Here is a 25,301-nt window from a genome sequence, read left to right as displayed (position 1 = left end):
GGAGGAGGACAAAGAGGAAGGAGATGGCAGCACACCAGGACACTCCAGGTGTGCCATTACCTGGCCACACATAACAGAAGGAACCGATTCGCCTCTGTAACAGCGACGGATCGACTTCAACTCGACAGGCAGCAACGGCGCATCGGTCCCAGCTTTAAAAGGCGTTTACGAACAAGGATATTCACTTTCAGTTGTTGCTGCTCGACTAAAACAACTCATAAGACTGTGAATTCGACCTTTGAATGACCCTTAAAATCAACAGTTTGGACCCAGCTAACCATTCAAAGTGAATGGGGACACCTTTCGCCACGTTACCTTCAGGGAATAACCGGCGTTTGAACGCCGTAGCGCTGATTTTCACCTGTGAACCTTTCATCTCGTCACCGCTTATCACGCTCCGACATGTCCGCCGCCGTCTGATTAAAGGCACAAATCTCACAAATTCCTTAAACACATGGATTTACTTTGGCATCTTGAGATCAGACTTCAGCGAACGCGTCACACGCTGGACCCTGAAGAGACCAGAACTATTTCAGAGGACCAGTAGTGGCAGACTAAATAACATGTTTTTATGAGCTGAGGCGTGTAGGTCTATTAGCAAACCACTTGCTATGTTGAGGTTAGAGTTTGAGAGATTTGCCAGATTCCACCGGGTTGTTTTCTTTGGGGAGTGAGCGCATGTTAGTCTTTCTGTCTCTGTTTGTGTACAGGCTGCAAATGAGTGGCTCATGAGTACCAGGCATGTTCTTAATTTCGGAGCTCTTCAGGTGAAACATCCTTCAGGTCTGGTTGTGCAATATGTCACGTTAAGGGCTTTTAGTTGGCTTTGACTTTAATCAGTTCAACGTGAAACTGGCAGGAAAATGCTCTCCCAGCACTCAGTACATTTCCACCAAAAACCCAGGTTAGCTTCTCTTAAGAAGCTCTTAAGAAGCTCTTAAGAAGCTAACCTGAGGACTGGATAGTATGTGGTATGATTGCTACCTTCCATGTAGGTGACCTGGGTTCAAATCCCCTGCATGAAAGGTACTGTCTCCAGTTAGGGGTCCTTAGGCAAGACCCCTTTACCCTATCTGCTTATCTGTAAGTAGCTTTGGATAAAATGCATAAACATAACAAACATAACCCATCCGATGGTTCCTTTTCTGCACAGGTACGGTCATTTCACTCGTGCTCACGTGAGTTCTGCCAACAAGTGCCGAGTCTGGAACATTAATCGATGAAAAACTCTCCATATATCGGTGTATATTTGCTGATTTCTCAGTTCTGCCGTCCTTTCAGAGGAACTCTGGACTGGATAGTATGTGGTATGATTGCCACCTTCCATGTGGGAGACCTGGGTTCATATCCCCTGCATTAAAGGTATTACCTCCAGTAGGGGTCCTTAAGCAAGACCCCTTTACCCTATCTGCCTACCTGTAAGTGGATAAAAGCGTCTGATAAATGCATAAACATAAACTCTTCACCTGCAACTGGTGCCAAGACAGATCGATCCCCCGGGAGAGATAAAAAACAACTGGGAGGATGTGTCCATGACGAACACGAGGAATAAATGCAACTACGGCAACAACAGTCAGCAAAACACCGGAAAGTGCTGCGTCTGTCTGTGGTCGGAGCTAAGTCTGGATGAGATGGGATACATTTTCATGGATGCTTTAAGCCAGTTACAGTCACCAGATCATTCCCTCCACATAAGCACTTTCAGCACGCCAGTCTGGAGTCAAGGAAAGCATCGTGCCTCACCACACTGTTGCCTCTGTTTATATGAAAATCAAAGTTCGGCCTTAGAGATGATGTGGTGGGGCTCGGGCAGTGATGTAATGATCGCTCCTCTGCAAATATAACATTACTGCTGGGGTTTTGTTCCACTCTTGGAAACAGCTCTGATGAGTGAAGTACATTTACAGGTGGTTAAAACGTGATTAAACACTGAAGCCCCTTTCACACCCTTTTCCATTAATCTGGTGGCGACGGAACATGTCGAGGGGGGAATCTGCCCGGGTTGGAGCTCGCCGTCTGTGTCACTTTCAACACGGTGCGAGCCTAAACTGCTGAGGATGCAGTGGTGACTCACTCAGGAACACTTGCAGTATTGAATAAGTCGGTTTTTGCTCTGTATCTGAAATAAATGAAGGAGAGAAACTTGTTTAAGCTTCTGCCGTCTTTCAGATTATTTCAGATTATAACAACAATGCAGCAGCAGCCGTCCGGCTTGGTGTGAGTTCTTATTGCATCTTAGTTTTTGTGTGATGATGCGGCTTCTCCGCTGACAACCTGCTGCGGCTGTGCAGTTGATTAAGTGCATTTAAAGGGGAACTCCGGTGTTTTTAAACCTTATTTCTGGCATGAAATACGTTCATCTTCTCACAGAGAACAGTTTGGTGAAAGTTGGCGTCCTTCGGAAGATATTTAGATAACTGGAGATCCATATAACGGAGTGAACGGGGCTTAGAGGATGCAGCCTCTAAATAAGGCATTATCTGTCTTTATTTCACCAATACTTTAAGAAGAATGAATGAATGAACGTGTGCTATAGCTCTGTTAGCTCAGAGCTGCTGTGTTGTTGTTATTGGCGGCTATCGGGGGGCTCATAGAGAGATTTCTACACACTCGTCTACTGGGATGACGTCATCGACGCCCGCCTGCAGCACAGTTTATTCACTCTGGTAAGAACGTCCATCTTACTCAAAGTCGTTGTTCACATTGTCAAAATCTGATAAATATCCTGCCATGTTGCACAAAACTATCAGCTACAAACTCTGTGTGAAGTTAGCCGACTGTCACAGAGCACGGAGTGAATAAATCATCCTCAGTCTGTGCAAATCACCCCGAGCTCTAAAGGGCTCATTCTGTTACTTCTCCAGAGTTATGGTGAATGAATGAATGGTGAGAAACTGTAAGTGAGCAGTGAGTGAATGAATGAGTGAATTAATGAATGAGTGAATGAGTGAATGAGTGAATGAATGTGTGAATGAATGAATGTGTGTGAATTAATTAGTGTGTGAATGAATGAATGAGTGAATGAATGAGTGTGTGAATGAATGTTTGAATGAGTGTGTGTGTGAATGAATGAGTTAATGAATAAATGAGTGAATGAATGAATGAATGAGTTAATGAATGAATGAATGAATGAATGGGTGAATGAATGAATGAGTGAATTAATGAATGAGTGAATGAATGAGTGAATGAATGAGTGAGTGAATGAATGAGTTAATGAATGAATGAATGAGTTAATGAATGAATGAATGAATGAGTTAATGAATGAATGAATGAATGAGTTAATGAATGAATGAATGAATGAATGAGTGAATGAATGAATGAGTTAATGAATGAATGAGTGAATGAATGAGTTAATGAATGAATGAGTGAATGAATGAATGCCATCCCTTGAACACATGGATAAAACCATGAATGTCTCGTGTATCTTGCAGGAAAAGGCTTAAATGTAATAAAAACAGAAAGTCACTTCCTGGCTGTATACGTTTTCTGGCGGCTTAAAGGCGCCGTGCAGCTGATCCCACGAGGGTCCGACCTGACATTCACACCGTTGAATGTAAAACTAACGTCTTATCAGGAGCTAAAACATCCGGCTTCTCAAAGACTCGCTTAGACTCACAAAAGCATCAGTTTCTTGGGTTAAAAACTCTGTAAATTAATGTTTTTTTCCACAAGTCATTAGTTGTGTTATTAGCCAGATTCATCTGCTAGATATTAGACCTCAGAATTATTTTTATCCAATCCGGGAACAAGTTCTGCAGCTCTGTTTCTATTATTGGCTCCAGAAAAGGCTTTTATGGCGACAGTAGTCCCCAAATCACCGGGTGATGTCACAACATTGACCCAAATACAACCTGAAAACCATTATTTCTCATCTGATTTAGCTCATTAGGAGCTTTTTTAATTTGAATCTGTTGATCGCAGCAGAAGCCTTACAACACTGGAGATGTAAGTCACGAGATGGTAGCTGATGGGTCCCCAGATCGGTTAGATCTGACAGCTTAATTTCCCTTTTTACAAACTATAATGGTAAACAAAATGTCCAGGCGTGTAAACGGAGCAACAGAGTGGAAACAGAAGCTCTCCCAGCAGTTTAGACTGGATGAAAATGTTATTTCTTGATGTAACCTCTGCTTAACTCCAGGACAAAGCACTTTGCCGGTACCTAAAATAAGATCTTAGAGATTATCTTTTACCTTTTTTTGATTAAATACACAATATTTCTCCTGTTTTAAGCAGAGTAAATCTGCTAATTTTTCTTTGATTAAGAAAAATATGGAGAAAAATGAACCGAAAGTTTGAAATTCTTCTTAAAACTACAAAGATGTGAACACATATAGGTGGCGTTTGAGGCTTTCTTCTTCTTCTTAAAACTACAAAGATATGAACACATATAGGTGGCGTTTGAGGCTTTCTTCTTCTTTGTAAAACTACAAAGATATGAACACATATAGGTGGCGTTTGAGGCTTTCTTCTTCTTTGTAAAACTACAAAGATATGAACACATATAGGTGGCGTTTGAGGCTTTCTTCTTCTTCTTAAAACTACAAAGATATGAACACATATAGGTGGCGTTTGAGGCTTTCTTCTTCTTTGTAAAACTACAAAGATATGAACACATATAGGTGGCGTTTGAGGCTTTCTTCTTCTTTGTAAAACTACAAAGATATGAACACATATAGGTGGCGTTTGAGGCTTTCTTCTTCTTTGTAAAACTACAAAGATATGAACACATATAGGTGGCGTTTGAGGCTTTCTTCTTCTTCTTAAAACTACAAAGATATGAACACATATAGGTGGCGTTTGAGGCTTTCTTCTTCTTCTTAAAACTACAAAGATATGAACACATATAGGTGGCGTTTGAGGCTTTCTTCTTCTTTGTAAAACTACAAAGATATGAACACATATAGGTGGCATTTGAGGCTTTCTTCTTCTTTGTAAAACTACAAAGATATGAACACATATAGGTGGCGTTTGAGGCTTTCTTCTTCTTTGTAAAACTACAAAGATATGAACACATATAGGTGGCGTTTGAGGCTTTCTTCTTCTTTGTAAAACTACAAAGATATGAACACATATAGGTGGCGTTTGAGGCTTTCTTCTTCTTTGTAAAACTACAAAGATATGAACACATATAGGTGGCGTTTGAGGCTTTCTTCTTCTTTTTAAAACTACAAAGATATGAACACATATAGGTGGCGTTTGAGGCTTTCTTCTTCTTCTTAAAACTACAAAGATATGAACACATATAGGTGGAGTTTGAGGCTTTCTTCTTCTTTTTAAAACTACAAAGATATGAACACATATAGGTGGCGTTTGAGGCTTTCTTCTTCTTTGTAAAACTACAAAGATATGAACACATATAGGTGGCGTTTGAGGCTTTCTTCTTCTTTGTAAAACTACAAAGATATGAACACATATAGGTGGCGTTTGAGGCTTTCTTCTTCTTTGTAAAACTACAAAGATATGAACACATATAGGTGGCGTTTGAGGCTTTCTTCTTCTTTGTAAAACTACAAAGATATGAACACATATAGGTGGCGTTTGAGGCTTTCTTCTTCTTTGTAAAACTACAAAGATATGAACACATATAGGTGGCGTTTGAAGCTTTCTTCTTCTTTTTAAAACTACAAAGATATGAACACATATAGGTGGCGTTTGAGGCTTTCTTCTTCTTTGTAAAACTACAAAGATATGAACACATATAGGTGGCGTTTGAGGCTTTCTTCTTCTTTTTAAAACTACAAAGATATGAACACATATAGGTGGCGTTTGAGGCTTTCTTCTTCTTTGTAAAACTACAAAGATATGAACACATATAGGTGGAGTTTGAGGCTTTCTTCTTCTTTTTAAAACTACAAAGATATGAACACATATAGGTGGTGTTTGAGGCTTTCTTCTTCTTTGTAAAACTACAAAGATGTGAACACATATAGGTGGTGTTTGAGGCTTTCTTCTTCTTTGTAAAACTACAAAGATGTGAACACATATAGGTGGCGTTTGAGGCTTTCTTCTTCTTTGTAAAACTACAAAGATATGAAAGAAGAAAAATATGGAGAAAAATTAACCGAAAGTTTGAAATTCATGAAAAATGTGAGCAGATGCAGAAGGCTGATGGGTAAATGTGCTTTAATACGTTTCTCTGTATCTGCATCGTGCACCAACTCACTCTAAAAGATGTCCAACACCTGCCATAAGCATTACACGAGGCAGTTTGCTGAGTCTGCCCGGCCCCACCGTCCTCCAACTGGCACCGAACTCGCTCCTGTTCTTCTCACCCTCTCAATCAAACCAGCCTTCCTCACCCAGCAAACCAGGACGGCCGAGTCTGATTGGATCACAGTCACTGCTGAAAATGTTCTGTGGAGTGCTGCATCCTGCCAGCGCAGGCTGGAGGCCAGTGGAAGGAGATAATTGGATGAGCGTCTCATTTGCCAGCTCAGATAGCCTCTACCCCTGGCATCGCAGCATGGAATGAGCTTCCCTCTTTCTCTCTGCGTCTGTTCTTCTCGTGTCGCCTCTTGTTGAGTCGCTGAGTGTGATGAATGGTGTTGTGACAGAAGCTGTCAAGGTAACACACGCAGCTGCCGTGTCTGGTAATTAACCGGCTGTCCACACTCCCTGCTCCAACACTTTGGACGGCATCGCACTTCTACGTCAGACCGGCTTCATTCCTGGCCTTGTTGCAAAGGCACATTGCATAAGCAAACCTTGATGAATACTTTTAAATTATTAGGCGGTGGGAAGTAATTCAGCGGTTGCCAAATTTGGAGCAATTTCCTGGAACGGCTTTCTTGTTCTAGGAACAGTTTTCTATTCCTAAAACTTTGCCAAATACACCCCAGACAGGTTAACAATTATCTAAGCAGTGCCTTCGTAACTTGAAAAACATCTTCTGTGGGTTTGGGAACCTCTCCTCCGAGCAGAGTGATTGATGAGTGATCGTTCCTGAAGTTGAGCTGAAATTAGCCGTGTTTTTTTTGTCTGCTACGGTGCACATATCTGCTTTATAAATCACTTGTCCTGAGCTCTCTTTTAAAGGACGTTCCACCAAGGTGCAAGTCTGAATTACTGAGACTCTACAAACAATCGAGCTGCTGTCTGTTAAACACAGACCATGACAGATCTCTGCAGCCGACTGAAAGAAAAAGGGATGCTGCTCAGTTTACCAAGAGACCTTCTTCTTCTTCTTTTTCTACGAAGATATGAACACATATAGGTGGCGTTTGAGGCTTTCTTCTTCTTAAAACTACAAAGATATGAACACATATAGGTGGCGTTTGAGGCTTTCTTCTTCTTTTTAAAACTACAAAGATATGAACACATATAGGTGGCGTTTGAGGCTTTCTTCTTCTTAAAACTACAAAGATATGAACACATATAGGTGGCGTTTGAGGCTTTCTTCTTCTTAAAACTACAAAGATATGAACACATATAGGTGGCGTTTGAGGCTTTCTTCTTCTTAAAACTACAAAGATATGAACACATATAGGTGGCGTTTGAGGCTTTCTTCTTCTTAAAACTACAAAGATATGAACACATATAGGTGGCGTTTGAGGCTTTCTTCTTCTTAAAACTACAAAGATATGAACACATATAGGTGGCGTTTGAGGCTTTCTTCTTCTTCTTAAAACTACAAAGATATGAACACATATAGGTGGCGTTTGAGGCTTTCTTCTTCTTCTTAAAACTACAAAGATATGAACACATATAGGTGGCGTTTGAGGCTTTCTTCTTCTTATAACTACAAAGATATGAACACATATAGGTGGCGTTTGAGGCTTTCTTCTTCTTTGTAAAACTACAAAGATATGAACACATATAGGTGGCGTTTGAGGCTTTCTTCTTCTTAAAACTACAAAGATATGAACACATATAGGTGGAGTTTGAGGCTTTCTTCTACTTAAAACTACAAAGATATGAACACATATAGGTGGCGTTTGAGGCTTTCTTCTTCTTAAAACTACAAAGATATGAACACATATAGGTGGCGTTTGAGGCTTTCTTCTTCTTTTTAAAACTACAAAGATATGAACACATATAGGTGGCGTTTGAGGCTTTCTTCTTCTTTGTAAAACTACAAAGATATGAACACTTATAGGTGGTGTTTGAGGCTTTCTTCTTCTTAAAACTACAAAGATATGAACACACATAGGTGGCGTTTGAGGCTTTCTTCTTCTTAAAACTACAAAGATATGAACACATATAGGTGGCGTTTGAGGCTTTCTTCTTCTTCTTAAAACTACAAAGATATGAACACATATAGGTGGTGTTTGAGGCTTTCTTCTTCTTTTTAAAACTACAAAGATATGAACACATATAGGTGGCGTTTGAGGCTTTCTTCTTCTTATAACTACAAAGATATGAACACATATAGGTGGCGTTTGAGGCTTTCTTCTTCTTCTTTTTAAAACTACAAAGATATGAACACATATAGGTGGCGTTTGAGGCTTTCTTCTTCTTCTTTTTAAAACTACAAAGATATGAACACATATAGGTGGCGTTTGAGGCTTTCTTCTTCTTCTTCTTAAAACTACAAAGATATGAACACATATAGGTGGCGTTTGAGGCTTTCTTCTTCTTAAAACTACAAAGATATGAACACATATAGGTGGCGTTTGAGGCTTTCTTCTTCTTCTTAAAACTACAAAGATATGAACACATATAGGTGGCGTTTGAGGCTTTCTTCTTCTTCTTAAAACTACAAAGATATGAACACATATAGGTGGTGTTTGAGGCTTTCTTCTTCTTCTTAAAACTACAAAGATATGAACACATATAGGTGGCGTTTGAGGCTTTCTTCTTCTTCTTAAAACTACAAAGATATGAACATATATAGGTGGCGTTTGAGGCTTTCTTCTTCTTTTTAAAACTACAAAGATATGAACACATATAGGTGGCGTTTGAGGCTTTCTTCTTCTTAAAACTACAAAGATATGAACACATATAGGTGGCGTTTGAGGCTTTCTTCTTTTTAAAACTACAAAGATATGAACACATATAGGTGGCGTTTGAGGCTTTCTTCTTAAAACTACAAAGATATGAACACATATAGGTGGCGTTTGAGGCTTTCTTCTTCTTTTTAAAACTACAAAGATATGAACACATATAGGTGGCGTTTGAGGCTTTCTTCTTAAAACTACAAAGATATGAACACATATAGGTGGCGTTTGAGGCTTTCTTCTTCTTAAAACTACAAAGATATGAACACATATAGGTGGCGTTTGAGGCTTTCTTCTTCTTTGTAAAACTACAAAGATATGAACACATATAGGTGGCGTTTGAGGCTTTCTTCTTCTTTGTAAAACTACAAAGATATGAACACATATAGGTGGCGTTTGAGGCTTTCTTCTTCTTTGTAAAACTACAAAGATATGAACACATATAGGTGGCGTTTGAGGCTTTCTTCTTCTTTGTAAAACTACAAAGATATGAACACTTATAGGTGGTGTTTGAGGCTTTCTTCTTCTTAAAACTACAAAGATATGAACACATATAGGTGGAGTTTGAGGCTTTCTTCTTCTTTGTAAAACTACAAAGATATGAACACATATAGGTGGCGTTTGAGGCTTTCTTCTTCTTTGTAAAACTACAAAGATATGAACACATATAGGTGGTGTTTGAGGCTTTCTTCTTCTTCTTAAAACTACAAAGATATGAACACATATAGGTGGCGTTTGAGGCTTTCTTCTTCTTCTTAAAACTACAAAGATATGAACATATATAGGTGGCGTTTGAGGCTTTCTTCTTCTTTTTAAAACTACAAAGATATGAACACATATAGGTGGCGTTTGAGGCTTTCTTCTTCTTAAAACTACAAAGATATGAACACATATAGGTGGCGTTTGAGGCTTTCTTCTTTTTAAAACTACAAAGATATGAACACATATAGGTGGCGTTTGAGGCTTTCTTCTTAAAACTACAAAGATATGAACACATATAGGTGGCGTTTGAGGCTTTCTTCTTCTTTTTAAAACTACAAAGATATGAACACATATAGGTGGCGTTTGAGGCTTTCTTCTTCTTAAAACTACAAAGATATGAACACATATAGGTGGCGTTTGAGGCTTTCTTCTTCTTTGTAAAACTACAAAGATATGAACACATATAGGTGGCGTTTGAGGCTTTCTTCTTCTTTGTAAAACTACAAAGATATGAACACATATAGGTGGCGTTTGAGGCTTTCTTCTTCTTTGTAAAACTACAAAGATATGAACACATATAGGTGGCGTTTGAGGCTTTCTTCTTCTTTGTAAAACTACAAAGATATGAACACTTATAGGTGGTGTTTGAGGCTTTCTTCTTCTTAAAACTACAAAGATATGAACACATATAGGTGGAGTTTGAGGCTTTCTTCTTCTTTGTAAAACTACAAAGATATGAACACATATAGGTGGCGTTTGAGGCTTTCTTCTTCTTTTTAAAACTACAAAGATATGAACACATATAGGTGGCGTTTGAGGCTTTCTTCTTCTTTGTAAAACTACAAAGATATGAACACATATAGGTGGCGTTTGAGGCTTTCTTCTTCTTTGTAAAACTACAAAGATATGAACACATATAGGTGGCGTTTGAGGCTTTCTTCTTCTTTGTAAAACTACAAAGATATGAACACTTATAGGTGGTGTTTGAGGCTTTCTTCTTCTTAAAACTACAAAGATATGAACACATATAGGTGGAGTTTGAGGCTTTCTTCTTCTTTTTAAAACTACAAAGATATGAACACATATAGGTGGCGTTTGAGGCTTTCTTCTTCTTAAAACTACAAAGATATGAACACATATAGGTGGCGTTTGAGGCTTTCTTCTTCTTTGTAAAACTACAAAGATATGAACACATATAGGTGGCGTTTGAGGCTTTCTTCTTCTTTGTAAAACTACAAAGATATGAACACATATAGGTGGCGTTTGAGGCTTTCTTCTTCTTTGTAAAACTACAAAGATATGAACACATATAGGTGGCGTTTGAGGCTTTCTTCTTCTTTGTAAAACTACAAAGATATGAACACTTATAGGTGGTGTTTGAGGCTTTCTTCTTCTTAAAACTACAAAGATATGAACACATATAGGTGGCGTTTGAGGCTTTCTTCTTCTTTGTAAAACTACAAAGATATGAACACATATAGGTGGCGTTTGAGGCTTTCTTCTTCTTTGTAAAACTACAAAGATATGAACACATATAGGTGGCGTTTGAGGCTTTCTTCTTCTTAAAACTACAAAGATATGAACACATATAGGTGGCGTTTGAGGCTTTCTTCTTCTTTGTAAAACTACAAAGATATGAACACATATAGGTGGTGTTTGAGGCTTTCTTCTTCTTTGTAAAACTACAAAGATATGAACACATATAGGTGGCGTTTGAGGCTTTCTTCTTCTTTTTAAAACTACAAAGATATGAACACATATAGGTGGCGTTTGAGGCTTTCTTCTTTGTAAAACTACAAAGATATGAACACATATAGGTGGCGTTTGAGGCTTTCTTCTTCTTTGTAAAACTACAAAGATATGAACACATATAGGTGGAGTTTGAGGCTTTCTTCTTCTTTGTAAAACTACAAAGATATGAACATATATAGGTGGCGTTTGAGGCTTTCTTCTTCTTTGTAAAACTACAAAGATATGAACACATATAGGTGGCGTTTGAGGCTTTCTTCTTCTTTGTAAAACTACAAAGATATGAACACATATAGGTGGCGTTTGAGGCTTTCTTCTTCTTTGTAAAACTACAAAGATATGAACACTTATAGGTGGTGTTTGAGGCTTTCTTCTTCTTAAAACTACAAAGATATGAACACATATAGGTGGAGTTTGAGGCTTTCTTCTTCTTTTTAAAACTACAAAGATATGAACACTTATAGGTGGTGTTTGAGGCTTTCTTCTTCTTAAAACTACAAAGATATGAACACATATAGGTGGCGTTTGAGGCTTTCTTCTTCTTTGTAAAACTACAAAGATATGAACACATATAGGTGGCGTTTGAGGCTTTCTTCTTTGTAAAACTACAAAGATATGAACACATATAGGTGGCGTTTGAGGCTTTCTTCTTCTTTGTAAAACTACAAAGATATGAACACTTATAGGTGGTGTTTGAGGCTTTCTTCTTCTTAAAACTACAAAGATATGAACACATATAGGTGGCGTTTGAGGCTTTCTTCTTCTTTGTAAAACTACAAAGATATGAACACATATAGGTGGTGTTTGAGGCTTTCTTCTTCTTTGTAAAACTACAAAGATATGAACACATATAGGTGGTGTTTGAGGCTTTCTTCTTCTTTGTAAAACTACAAAGATATGAACACATATAGGTGGCGTTTGAGGCTTTCTTCTTCTTTTTAAAACTACAAAGATATGAACACATATAGGTGGCGTTTGAGGCTTTCTTCTTTGTAAAACTACAAAGATATGAACACATATAGGTGGCGTTTGAGGCTTTCTTCTTCTTTGTAAAACTACAAAGATATGAACACATATAGGTGGCGTTTGAGGCTTTCTTCTTCTTTGTAAAACTACAAAGATATGAACATATATAGGTGGCGTTTGAGGCTTTCTTCTTCTTTGTAAAACTACAAAGATATGAACACATATAGGTGGCGTTTGAGGCTTTCTTCTTCTTTGTAAAACTACAAAGATATGAACACATATAGGTGGCGTTTGAGGCTTTCTTCTTCTTTGTAAAACTACAAAGATATGAACACATATAGGTGGTGTTTGAGGCTTTCTTCTTCTTTGTAAAACTACAAAGATATGAACACATATAGGTGGCGTTTGAGGCTTTCTTCTTCTTTTTAAAACTACAAAGATATGAACACATATAGGTGGCGTTTGAGGCTTTCTTCTTTGTAAAACTACAAAGATATGAACACATATAGGTGGCGTTTGAGGCTTTCTTCTTCTTTGTAAAACTACAAAGATATGAACACATATAGGTGGCGTTTGAGGCTTTCTTCTTCTTTGTAAAACTACAAAGATATGAACACATATAGGTGGCGTTTGAGGCTTTCTTCTTCTTTGTAAAACTACAAAGATATGAACATATATAGGTGGCGTTTGAGGCTTTCTTCTTCTTTGTAAAACTACAAAGATATGAACACATATAGGTGGTGTTTGAGGCTTTCTTCTTCTTTGTAAAACTACAAAGATATGAACACATATAGGTGGCGTTTGAGGCTTTCTTCTTCTTTTTAAAACTACAAAGATATGAACACATATAGGTGGCGTTTGAGGCTTTCTTCTTTGTAAAACTACAAAGATATGAACACATATAGGTGGCGTTTGAGGCTTTCTTCTTCTTTGTAAAACTACAAAGATATGAACACATATAGGTGGCGTTTGAGGCTTTCTTCTTTTTTTGTAAAACTACAAAGATATGAACATATATAGGTGGCGTTTGAGGCTTTCTTCTTCTTTGTAAAACTACAAAGATATGAACACATATAGGTGGCGTTTGAGGCTTTCTTCTTCTTTGTAAAACTACAAAGATATAAACACATATAGGTGGCGTTTGAGGCTTTCTTCTTCTTTTTAGCTGCACTTTGATGCATGTACTGAAAGGAGATGCCTCGATTTAAAGAAATTCTCCAGGATGGGTCGGTGCATGCATGGGAATTTTACCCAAACCAATTAAGGGGGTAAGAAACATTCAGGAACACATGGAGCAGAGCTGCAACTCATCACTCTGTGAAGGTGTCTTCACGCTCCCAATTAAAGAATGATTTATTACGCCTGAAAAAATGACAATTTACTACGATGGTGACATTTTTAGCACCAAAAACTGGGTCACAGATACGTCTCAGATGCACATGCTCACATGTATTTCTCTGTTGCTACCAGTTTAAGTGGCCCGGTATGCTGTCTGACAGTATTTGTTGTGAGTTTTTGCATCTTTACAGCTGGCCTGAGAACAGACAGGCTGCAGCGTGACACTGACAGGCGGCACACAGACCCGTCCACTGTCATTAGGGTCTTTGGTTGTGTGGCTGTCATTGTGTTAATCTTTCCACGACTGCGATGGCAGTAAAGACGGACGGCTCAGCATGTTTTAGTAAGCTGATATCAGCCTCTGTGTACACCACGACAGACTGTCCTCTAAAGCGATCCATAAATATTTAGACAGCATAACAGGGAACAGTCATTCACTTGAAATATTTAGTCATCGTGCTGCTGAGATCCTGGACTGTTGAAGACTGTCACAAGCAAGGCAATTGTTAGAGGAAAAGTCACGTTGGGGTTTGAAGCCCCCCTGAAATGCATCAGAATCAGAGACATTTATCTGCCTGCTTTATCTGAAACAGCCTGTAATACAAAGGATGAAACATTCAAAGCTGGGTGGCCTTCTTTATGTGGAAACCAATCCACTTACCCCCACCACGTCAGTCTCATTGCTGCATACCGAGCAAAACAAGAGCATGGAAAGTTTTTTTTAAATTAACTCAGTGTAACGGAGATGATGTGCCATATGTGGGGAGCATGGAACAACTGGAACCAAAAGCTTGGAGGAGAATTTTCACCAGTGGATCCAGAAAAAATTCAATTCTCTCAATCAAAACTCTTCATACTTCATTTGCCTTAAAAATGGGATCCAACCAGCTTTTAATAAAGAAGAGACTTTTCAATCTTAATCCTCCTCATAGATCTGAGGAGGTTTGAAATGTCTCTGAGGCACGAAGTGAGTCAGAAAAAGAGGCTTTTTTGTCACGGAATGAAGACTTTAACTGTGGAATATCCAAAGTATGTGTCCGTTAGAAGCTGAATCTCGTGTCTGTGGCTGCATGAATGTGTGTGTGAGTGTTGTTCTGTTGGGCCCCTGCAGAGCTGTTGTTGTTATTCTTACCACCCAAGCTAAGGACAGATAGCCTGTCAAAACAAGCAGCCTAACTTCCGACCGATGGGGAGAGGGCTTTCCGAACGGATGCTGTCGGGTTCCTTTTTTTCATCCCCTGTGGAATGTGGATTAAAGTTTTTGTTTTTGCAAGGTGGATCTCAGGGAAGTAAAAGACCATTTAAGATGATAGCATGCAGCCTCAGATACATTCATTGATAAACACAATGGAAGAAGGAAAACAGCCGTTCAAGGAATCCCTTTAAAGCATTTTATAGTTGGGATCATCAGCAAGCACATTTAAGACATATTTATATGTTTAATATATAAAAAAAGCACTTAGTTTATTAGTGATTTAATTTAATAGTTACAAACACATAAATACAAAGAAACATTTATCTTAGAACCAAGTGTGGACTTGCTCCAACGTGTCTTTTCTTTTCTTTTTCACCGCTTCTTTTATTGTTGCAAATGGAGAAATGAGTAAATGAGGTCTTCATTTATCATTCAGGATCGCTGCCATGAATAGAAAAGCCTCTGATTACAAGCTGTGGTGCCTTGGCACCATCATTAGCCCCTCAAGGTGTGGAAAGGTTTCGTGGTTTCTGTTGCCAAATGCAATGAGATGCCTGCTTTTGAAGTTCCAGTCGTACAAACATCTGTTTGGAGTTGCTCAGGGTGAGGATCCATCTTTTTATTGGGGGTAAAAGGAAGACCAAGAGTGGTATTCCTCCTCCTCCTCTTAAAAAAGAACAGAGTTGTTCAAAAGTAAGTCCTCCCTCTGATCTTTTATGATTCAGCAGAAGTTTGTGGTGGTGCAGGACTCTGCCCACCTGCTTGTATTTTAGTATTTTTCTTCTTCTTTCTGACATACTTCACCAATGTTCTGCTGCCTCCCCTGATTTTCTCTTAGGCCAAAAATACGCTGGCTTTTTAATCACACGTTTGCGTAAGCAGCATGCTCCATCATGGGCGTAATTGTTCAGATTCTTAACCACGCCTGTTACCGGAGGATACGGCGAGGCGGCACATCAGATGATGAAGTATGGAGCCCTGGGCCGTCCCTGCGGTTGTTGCATGGAGGAAGCTTCTGGAGCACGAATCGAAGGCCCTGGTTGACGGCCGGGGGGGGAATAAATTGCTTTCTTGCAGTTTTTTACATGAAGAAGCAGCATTTAGCTGTTAATGCTACAAACAAGTGGAAGAAACTGCCAGAGGAGATTAAACTGTCAGCAAATGTTTTTAAATCCAGGTTAAAAACATTTCTTTTCTCGTGTGTCTGTGCATGAAATCTGCAGGATATCTCTTAACTTATCCAGACTGTAGCTTGTTTTTATTCATTTTAATTCATTTAAATGATTCTATTTATATTCATTTACATATTTTTAATGCTTCCTCTCCCCGCTGCAATGCTTTTATTTTATGTAAAGCACTTTGAATTGTTTTGTACATGAAAAGTGCTACAAATACATTTGACTTTGGATGAAAAACACAGCTTTCTAACGAAAATAGAAGGAAGAAAAACTGTGCACAGTATCACGAACCAGCCGTATGATTTTAGCTGGACCGGGAATGTGAACACCCTCGACCCGAGTGTGCTGGTGCTCAGATAAGACTTCGGTATGCACATTGTGAACAGACCCTCCCTCTGTGCCTCTTTCAGCACTTATGCATAAATTATGGATATTTCTGCTGTGCATCTGATCGCCAAAATTGACCGTAATTCTTGAACAATCTCATGAGATTGTGTTCGTTATAGATGTGAGAAATGGGATAATATAGTGATTACTTTTAGTAAATTCATCTACTCTGGGTGGATCTAATATAACGTCTAAAAAGATGCATTTTATGTAGTATTTCAGCCTCGATGAGTTCTTCCATATATGAAGTTTGAGTTTTGCACCAACTTTTTAATGTACTAAAAGTACAAATTTGTGTATAATTTCTGCAAGCTGTCATAACCTGATTTATATCTAGGTAGTCGTTGCCATTCAAAGGGTTAGATATTGGCACGAAAAAGCCTATATTAACGAAATCTCACACAAATAAATGACCAGTATCCAGGTTTAATGGATGCATGTCACAGTTCTTGCACATGTGTATCTCGCATCAGACAGTGACAAGCAAGCCGAGTAGGTGCTTGGAAACAAAGAATTTGTTGTGTTGTGTGATAAGAAAAGGACAGAAGGGCTTGAAGAAGACATGCAGAATAAAATAAACCTCACACAATAACAGAGCCACACTGGATCCTCCAACCTTTGGGCGAAAGAACGGCATCAGTTAAGTTTTAATGGAGTTAATCTGAAAAGCTCTTATTGGCAGCTAACTGTGTCATGCTAAGCAGCTGAGCTAGAGAGCTTTATTATCATTATATGATGAGACTGGAGGAGCTACGCCACACCATTTGTGTTTCTGAAAGTATCAGGACACATTAACACACACCAAGGCGTACTTACAGCAGCATTAATGCACCAGAATATTCATAAAGACCAAGATAAGTGTTTGTTTGGTGTTCTTATGGCCCGGGGAAGGAAAAAAAAGCCCTGAACTGAAACCTCTGGTTCAGAGTTTAGCTTCGGGACCATCTTTTTATTGGACTGCGGTGTGTACAGTTGACTGTGTTCTTGGTTCTGTTACCTCATAAGGACCTCTTTAGTAGTAGTAGTCGTTGTCATCATGAGGCAGAACAACATTTCTGAGATCCTGGTTATGGTTTGGGCTGAGTTTTGAACTGTCAAGGTTAGGGTGAGTTATGAACTGTTAGTGGTTAATGGTTAAGGTCCGGGTTAGCTTCAGGGTGTCTGTAATGAATACAAGTCAGTGTTCTAACTGTGCAATCCTGTGTTTGTGGAAGACAGTATGATTTTCCTGTAGACTCTCGAAGTGAGCTGCTCATCTCTCCGTTGCTTCCTGCCAAGATCTGCTTACCACCGTTCCCTCCTGGCCTGCTGGTCCCTGCACTATCACCACTGTTTTTGATGGATATCATTGGCCCTAAACCAGATACACTTAAACTGTCCCATCACTGAGTGCTGATTATGTCGTCTCTGGAGCTGTGTCGTACATCAACTCCTCTGCCAAGCGTGTAATTCAAGAGATGCAAAGGATGAATGACACAGACGAGCCTCAGGCTGACATTTAGCCTTTCAGGGGGCCTCAAAAGCATGTGAAGTATGAGAGGAGTAGCTTCAGCAGCCTTTAACCTGCTTTCGAAGTGGAGCTTCAACGTCAGATCAGTTTAGCACTCCCAGGAAAAAAGGACTTCTTTTGCAATTAAAACGATATAGATGCTGCAATTGTCTTTATTTCTGGAAATGACAAAGAAAAAATGACCTCACCATCTTTTTTATGTGGTTTAAGAAGGAATAACATCTTAAAAGTTGTCGCTAGACATTAAATTGCTTTTATCCGTCATAACTTTTACAGTTTGGTGGCTTTTATACTCTTTGAAGGTTAAATGTCAGGATTTATTTATCTTTGCCCCTCCAGTCTTACAATGTTTTATGAGGAGAACAACCAGCTGTCTCCGTTAGCAGCATATATGATTTACTGCTCTGCCTTGTGTATACCATGAATGATAAGGTGCATGCTGAGAGCTTCTGTAAAGGGCAGCGCCTTCCCACACTCTGGCTCCTGCGGTCGCCTTTATGTTAATACTCTGACCTAAAATATGTGGAGGCTATTCGGGAGGCTATTATTAGTGGGTATGCATGCGTATGCTCCGTTTGGTGGCATCTCCACAGTCTCTCACACCAGCCACTGACTCAAGGCTAACAGAGAAACCACTGTGGCCCAACACCACTTTGAGCAGCAATGCTAACCCTTGGATGCTAACGAAGCCACGCTGACAGTTGGTAGTCGGATTCGAGGAGGACCGGGGAGGATAAATGAGCAGCCTGGCAGGCCATGCTGACAGCTGGGAGTGGGCATAGCCAGCAGGCACCTCGGAGCTTTGAGAATCAGTCTCGACTAGTCTCTAATTCTCGTCTATTCTCTCTCCGTCCTCGTTTTATTCCGTTACTTCTTTGCTGCAAGGGCTCTGTAATTACACCACTTCTGCCAAAGCTGCTTGAAGTTTAGCCAATTAGACAACAAAGACCAGAGCTTTCATTCTTGCTCGGGTTCCCTCCCTCCCTCTGTGGTCACACCCTTGTGTGTCTCCTCTCTCTTCACCCCTAATATTCTATTATATCCTGTTTGGGTTGAGAATAAAGAAAATAGCTCGTCCCTGACGTACTTCCTTGGTCTCTTTTTCTATTCTTTATCGTGCACAACCACCTTGCTTTCTTTAAGTCAGTCAGTGAGTGGATATCTGTCCTTCTGACTTCATCTCAGCTCATTTTGCCTCTTTTCCCTTCTTTCATCGTCCGTCTGTCTCATTGCTTGAGCTTCTTTACGTGTCATTTTAACCTGATTTAAAGCAAACCAAGACCCTCTCAGCTCAGTCTCGGCGGTGAATTTACCAGATGGTCGTGTCGGAATCTTTTCTCGACGATATTGAAAATAAAGATATGTTTGTCTGACTTTAACGTCCTTTCTAATTGTATGTGGTGGGTTGTAAACGCTGGCTAAAGTTAGTTTGAGAACTGTAGCTGGTGTCTGTGCTCAGTGTTCTCTGGTGGTTTTAGACCTCTGGCAAGCAGCTACACAGTCAGTAGGAGAAATAATTACAATTGTAGAGCTTTCTCCCTTTTTTTTTGTCCCTTTTCCTCATCCTACCCTTGTTGCCTGCTTTGCTGATGAAGGGTTTTTAGGAACCCTAGAATTGAGGGCTGTTTTTAGTGGTCTTGTGTGACGTTTTTCGTCATTCAACTTAGTCATGTCACTGAAACTGAGGTTGTTTGGGTAGCATGATAGTATGCATGCAATGTGCACGTTTAAATGGTCAAACTTTACAAGATTTGCAGTGAAAGCAGGATTATATTAAATAACACATAATTTCATCACGCCTGTCAACTTAATTTTGCTGGTTCTTTGTGCTATTATGAGTTTCATTTACTGGGAAATGTACTTTAGATGTATATATATATATATATAGAAATTACTGAATAGGCCGTCCTTCAGCCCCAGGATGGAGGGAAGCTGCTTTGCATCCAGAGGAGAAACTCTTAATTATCAAGAAAGTGTTTGATAAAGATACATAATTCAAGCAGATTGAAAATAACACAGAAATTAGCAACCACCAGGAGATAAAAATGACCCAAAAGACACATGAAATGGCTACAAAAAGATTTACAATGAACATAAACTCAAAGAAAAGAATCAGAATAGGACAAAAGAAACAGAATAAAACATAAACTGTTTCATAAAATTCCTTGAAATGGGGATAGAAACGCCACAAAGACATTGTAAATAACTGAAAATGGACCCAAAACAGCAAAAATTATACTCAGATTCCCAAGTGATGCAAAGCTGATGAAACCCAGACACATGGTAGCCATGAAAAGGAACCGAATGATGACAAAGAGGTTAAAAAGATGCACAGAAGGACAAAAATAAGACAAATATGGCACAAAATCACCTCAAAGTGAAACTATTGCTCAAAAACAGTGGAAAAATATAACCGTTAAGATTATATTAGCTGTGCAAATACTGAAAAATCTGCCTCAAACATTAACCAAATGCGAAAGGTTTTATTACAAATGCAAACATGAACTGAGTTACTTCCTCTTACTTATGAGTTTATGTTTTCTTACAGCAAATACTCCGTCTCTCCCGCGGTAATGCCACCAAGGTGATCTTCCTCATCACCGATGGCTACTCAAACGGTGGAGACCCTCGGCCGGTGGCGGCAGCTCTGAGAGAGCGAGGCGTGGAGATCTTCACTCTGGGCATCTGGCAGGGGAACATCAGGGAGCTCCATGACATGGCCTCACACCCCAAAGACCAGCACTGCTACCTGGTGCACAACTTTGCTGAGTTTGAGGCCCTGGCTCGTCGCGCTCTGCATGAAGGTAAGAATCCGTGATGAATAGAACTTCCTAAGATGACGTTAAAGCAACACTAGAGACGTTTGTTAACCTTTTAACTATGATTGTTTTGAAGTACCTAAAGCTTTGTTTTGCACATAGATGCTGTGCTAGAGCACCGATAGCCTGAGTCACCGCAGGTCACAACTTTGGTTTCCAGCCCTGCAACACAGCATGTTGCTTTACAGTTGCTTGACATTTTTGGGGCTTTTGATGGTGTCTTTGTGGCCTTTTCAACGTGACAAAAAGCTCATGTTTCTGTTTCTGTATTTATCAGACGCTTTTATCCAAAGCGACTTACAAATGAAGATATAACAGCTTTATAAAAAGCTAACAATAAGCTCCATAGAAGGAACCCAGGAGTCCGACTCTGTCAGAGGGGACAGAGCAGAGATAGGGTGCAGGCATAGAAGGAAGTGCAGAAAGATAAAGTGCAGAGATAGAGGGGGTAGGGAAGTACAAGGTAAGTGCTGGGATAGGAGATGCTCTCTGAAGAGCTGGGTTTTCAGGAGCTTCTTGAAGATAGACAGGGACGCCCCTGTTCTGGTAGCGCTCGGTAGGTCATTCCACCATCGTGGGACGACACATGAACAGAGTTTGGATTGTCTTAGGCGTGGTGTAGGAGCTGCTAGACGACAATCCTGGGACCAACGGAGGGACCCAGTTGGGACAGAAGCCTTTGCAAGAGCATTCAAGTAGATGGGAGCCGTTCCATTAAGCTCTTTGTAGCTAACATCAGGGACTTGGATCTGATGCGGGCGGCTAAGGGCAGCCAGAGGAGCTCAATGAACAGAGGGGGGACGTGTTCTTTTAGGCTGATCCAAGACCAGACGCACCGCCGCGTTCTGGACCATCTGCAGAGGTTTCACAGCACAGGCTGGAGACCAGTTAGGAGACCAGTTAGGAGACCAGTTAGGAGAGCATGTCACATGTATGGCTGTACGTGAGCAGGACTCACACAGCGGTTTGTTTTTATGACAGAGGCGTTACATCCGGCGACTGCATGGGGAGGCAAAGAGCAAAAAAACCTGAAAAAAAGTTCTCTGGTGCTTCTTTAACACAGTTCAAGTGGACATCTGTGATCTCATCCCACTGCATTAAAAACAGAATAGATCCCAGCCGGTTCACACTTACCCCTTTTAAGTACTTCTCAGGACAAATTTGACTTTTTAAGGGTTTGGATCCAGATTCTAAACAAACAGGGATTCATTTCAACACCAAAGCGACCCTGGCAGGGAGGAAGTACATTTCAGAAAGTACCATTTAAAGGCTTCTCTTACGCCCAGCGTTTCATCTCCTCCTGATCAGTCTCCACTATAACCTGCATCATCGCTTTAAAGTAAAGCTGAATTTATCACATCAGATATGAATGATTAACACATCACCAAGAGAATCAAAATTATAAGAAAACGAACGGCGCTCTCAGCTCTCAGATGCTCGCCGTATACATGATTTTTCAGGAGATTTTAAATGTCCGAATGAAATCAGGAAGAATCTCCCGAGAGTTGTGTTGTGCTCCTGTGATGTCATCATAAAACCCAATCCAGGCATTTTTAAGGCCTTTCTCACACCCTGGAGGTACATCTAAACCATGCTTGATATACGCTCCAGTAACTGAACAGCTTTATAAGTCACCAACATTGTTAAATTGAGCAGATCACACTCTCATGGTCGGTATGTGAGATAAATGGGAAACATTCAGTCTGGCATTTGCAGCAGTGTCCTGTTTTATCCGTTGAAGTTTGTAAAACAGGTGAAAAGTTAGCCAATAACGTGGCTCTGCGCAGAATCAGTCCATCAAGCATCGAGAGTTGTGTTGTGCTCCTGTGATGTCATCATAAAACCCAATCCAGGCATTTTTAAGGCCTTTTTCACAATCTGAACAGATTAACAGGTTCATGCCAGCCCCTGATGAGACAAATGCGCGCACTAACTCATGTTTTCCATTAATCTGAACAGATCAGCCGGGCCTTATCTGTCTAAAGCAGGCAGATTTCACCAGAACAAGCCAGAATCTCATATTTCAGACTGGATTATGATCATATAATGGTGGACCTTCAACTCTCAGCACATTAACTCATAAGTCTCTGTGTGGACGGGCAGCAGCTTGGCACCCATCCAAATTTCTTCAGAAATTTTCTAGTTATTATTATTATTGCAAGTCTTTGGAAATCTGTGTTTTCTACCTGTGATTTTGTCACTTAGATGTGAAATCACAAACGCTCCAGTAATTTAACAGCTTTATAAGTCACCAACGTTGTTAAATTGAGCAGATCACACTCTCATGGTCGGTATGTGAGATAAATGGGAAACATTCAGTCTGGCATTTGCAGCAGTGTCCTGGTTTATCCGTTCAAGTTAGTAAAACAGGTGAAAAGTTAGCCAATAACGTGGCTCTGCGCAGAATCAGTCCACCAAGCACCCACTGACCACAGTTCCTGGAGATTTCAGCAGCCGTCGGACCTCAACTGTGCAGTGTGGGCTCCTCTCAAAATGAATCCAGGTTATTTAACTCCAGTCCTCCACTCCACTGAGCATGAATCTTTTACCAGAGCCTCAGTGGTGCCGTGTTTCAGCTTCATAGGCCACAAAATAATAAACAAGTTCTGCAATTCCTCGCATTCAGGGAAGATGCATTTCTGCTATGCAAGCAGGACCGTTTGCTAGCTAGTTGCTAGTCAAAGTTGGAGCCATTGTGGTGGGAGTATTTATGATGGTGGGGTTGACTTTTGCTCGATCTGCACACTCAACCTATATGTTTTCAGACCTGCCCTAAAGACGCTGTTTAAAAGCCCGTCTCCACAATATAGTAAAAGCCATTAGCATGTTTTAATCATCTATTGTCTCAAACAAATAACATGTTCCCATGCAAATCTGTGGTGTTTGTTTCTTTTTATAAACATGAAAACATCCAACCTTAATACTGCAGACACGGGACTAATTTTAATGTTGATTACAGGACTTTGGGAAGGGAGAAAACGCTGCTCTGAGGAGATCTTTTCATTCCTTGAAGACAGTGTCTGTTACTTTTGGTCGAAATGTGACTTATGGTCTCGTAAATAGAAGCTGAAACTGCTTTCTCGTGCTTTCTCTGGGTCTTTGAAGCTTGAGCACTCCCATAATCACCAATATTTCTTAAAATCTCAACACGTTTGACCCTGTTAAGATTCAATACTTACTTAAAAGGAAGCAGCTAATATTTCACATAGAATCTGACAACGTACATCCCCTGTTCTGTTCTGCCAGCCGCCAATCGACCTCACTTCCATACATAAAAAAAAAGCAAAGCCCTTTTCCCACAGTTAAAGGGCAACTTCCCATAATTTGGTTAAAAGATGGATTCATTCATGGTTTTAAACTTTTAAATATCACCATAAAACATCCCAGCTGAGTGCAGCGCCAAGTGTAGAGTGAGCTGTAAATCAGGCACATGCGTTAGCAGGTACTAAACGTGCACGTTCACATGCACAGCGTCTGAAATTCTAGACATAGGGGCAGTAGTAGAAGTCGGTGAGACAGAACCAGGACGAGGCTGTGAAAATGAAAGCCGCTGCATAAGATATGATCAGCTTAGCCTCCGGTCTGACTCTCCCAAAGCGATTGCCAGCGCCAGCTTCAAAGCAGGCGCTCGTTTTTTTCAAGGCGTGGAGCCACATGAATCCTGAATTTATGCCAGAGACATCGCAGCCGTCCTGGAGTTCCAAAAAAAGAATAAAAGAATCAGGAGAGTTAGGTTGATTTCTAGAAATAAATTTAATTTGACGTCTTAACCGTGGCGACAGCATCAAAGACGGGGCTCAGACCCAAGTTAGAGTCCCAGTATCGGTGCCCGCTGTGCTGCCACATCTCACGCTTCGTTGTGTGACTGCTTTGCTCTGGATCCGTGTCTAAGAGGAAAATAATGAGCTTCTTTTTTTAAAAAAACAGTAAAAAAAAGATACTGAGAATGCTGTTTAGTGTGATTCATGCATATCTGCAGTTTACATGTCTCTTTGTCTCTGATGGGGTGAAAATTCTTCACTTTACTGGATATATTTTCTTCTAATGCTGCCAGATTTCTGCCCATTTAGCTGTTTTTCAGCCTTATTTAACTTTAATGATGCTGTTAAACACTCCAGTGAAGCGAACACCTTAAACTGTGTCATTTCCAAGCAGTTAAATCTGGTGTTGATATGAATCTGTGTTTGTTCCCTGCGTGCAGACCTGCCCACAGGCAGCTACATCCAGGACGACCCGTCACGCTGCTCTGCTCTTTGTGAGGCGGGCAGGGATTGCTGTGACCTGATGGCCAGCTGTAAGTGCGGCACGCACACCGGACAGTACGACTGCATCTGTGAGAAAGGATACTACGGCAAGGGGCTGCAGCACGAATGCACAGGTAGGCGATTTCATCAAAGCCCCGTCTCCGAAGTCTTTCCCCCGCCACCATGAAAAAGCCGAGAATGGAAAAGGAAAACGTGGAAATAAATGGGCTTTGTGACATAAATAGTGGTAGGAAAAGCTGATATAAATCAGTCT

General features: G+C 40.2%; 1 protein-coding gene across 1 annotated transcript in view; it reads left to right on the top strand.

Annotated features, from left to right (window-relative positions):
• svep1 (sushi, von Willebrand factor type A, EGF and pentraxin domain containing 1) overlaps positions 1-25,301 on the top strand; it is a 133,696-nt gene that overhangs the window by 35,805 nt on the left and 72,590 nt on the right. Inside the window, exons 2-3 of the mRNA XM_072376281.1 lie at positions 20,513-20,768; positions 24,985-25,161. Of these exons, the coding sequence (XP_072232382.1) occupies positions 20,513-20,768; positions 24,985-25,161 (433 nt within the window). The remainder of the gene's footprint in view (positions 1-20,512; positions 20,769-24,984; positions 25,162-25,301) is intronic.

The sequence above is a fragment of the Leuresthes tenuis genome, unplaced genomic scaffold (assembly GCF_036924035.1).
Source record: "Leuresthes tenuis unplaced genomic scaffold, fLeuTen1.0.hap1 SCAF_22, whole genome shotgun sequence".
Lineage (NCBI taxonomy): Eukaryota > Metazoa > Chordata > Actinopteri > Atheriniformes > Atherinopsidae > Leuresthes > Leuresthes tenuis.
This window is presented reverse-complemented; position numbering and strand designations above follow the sequence as displayed.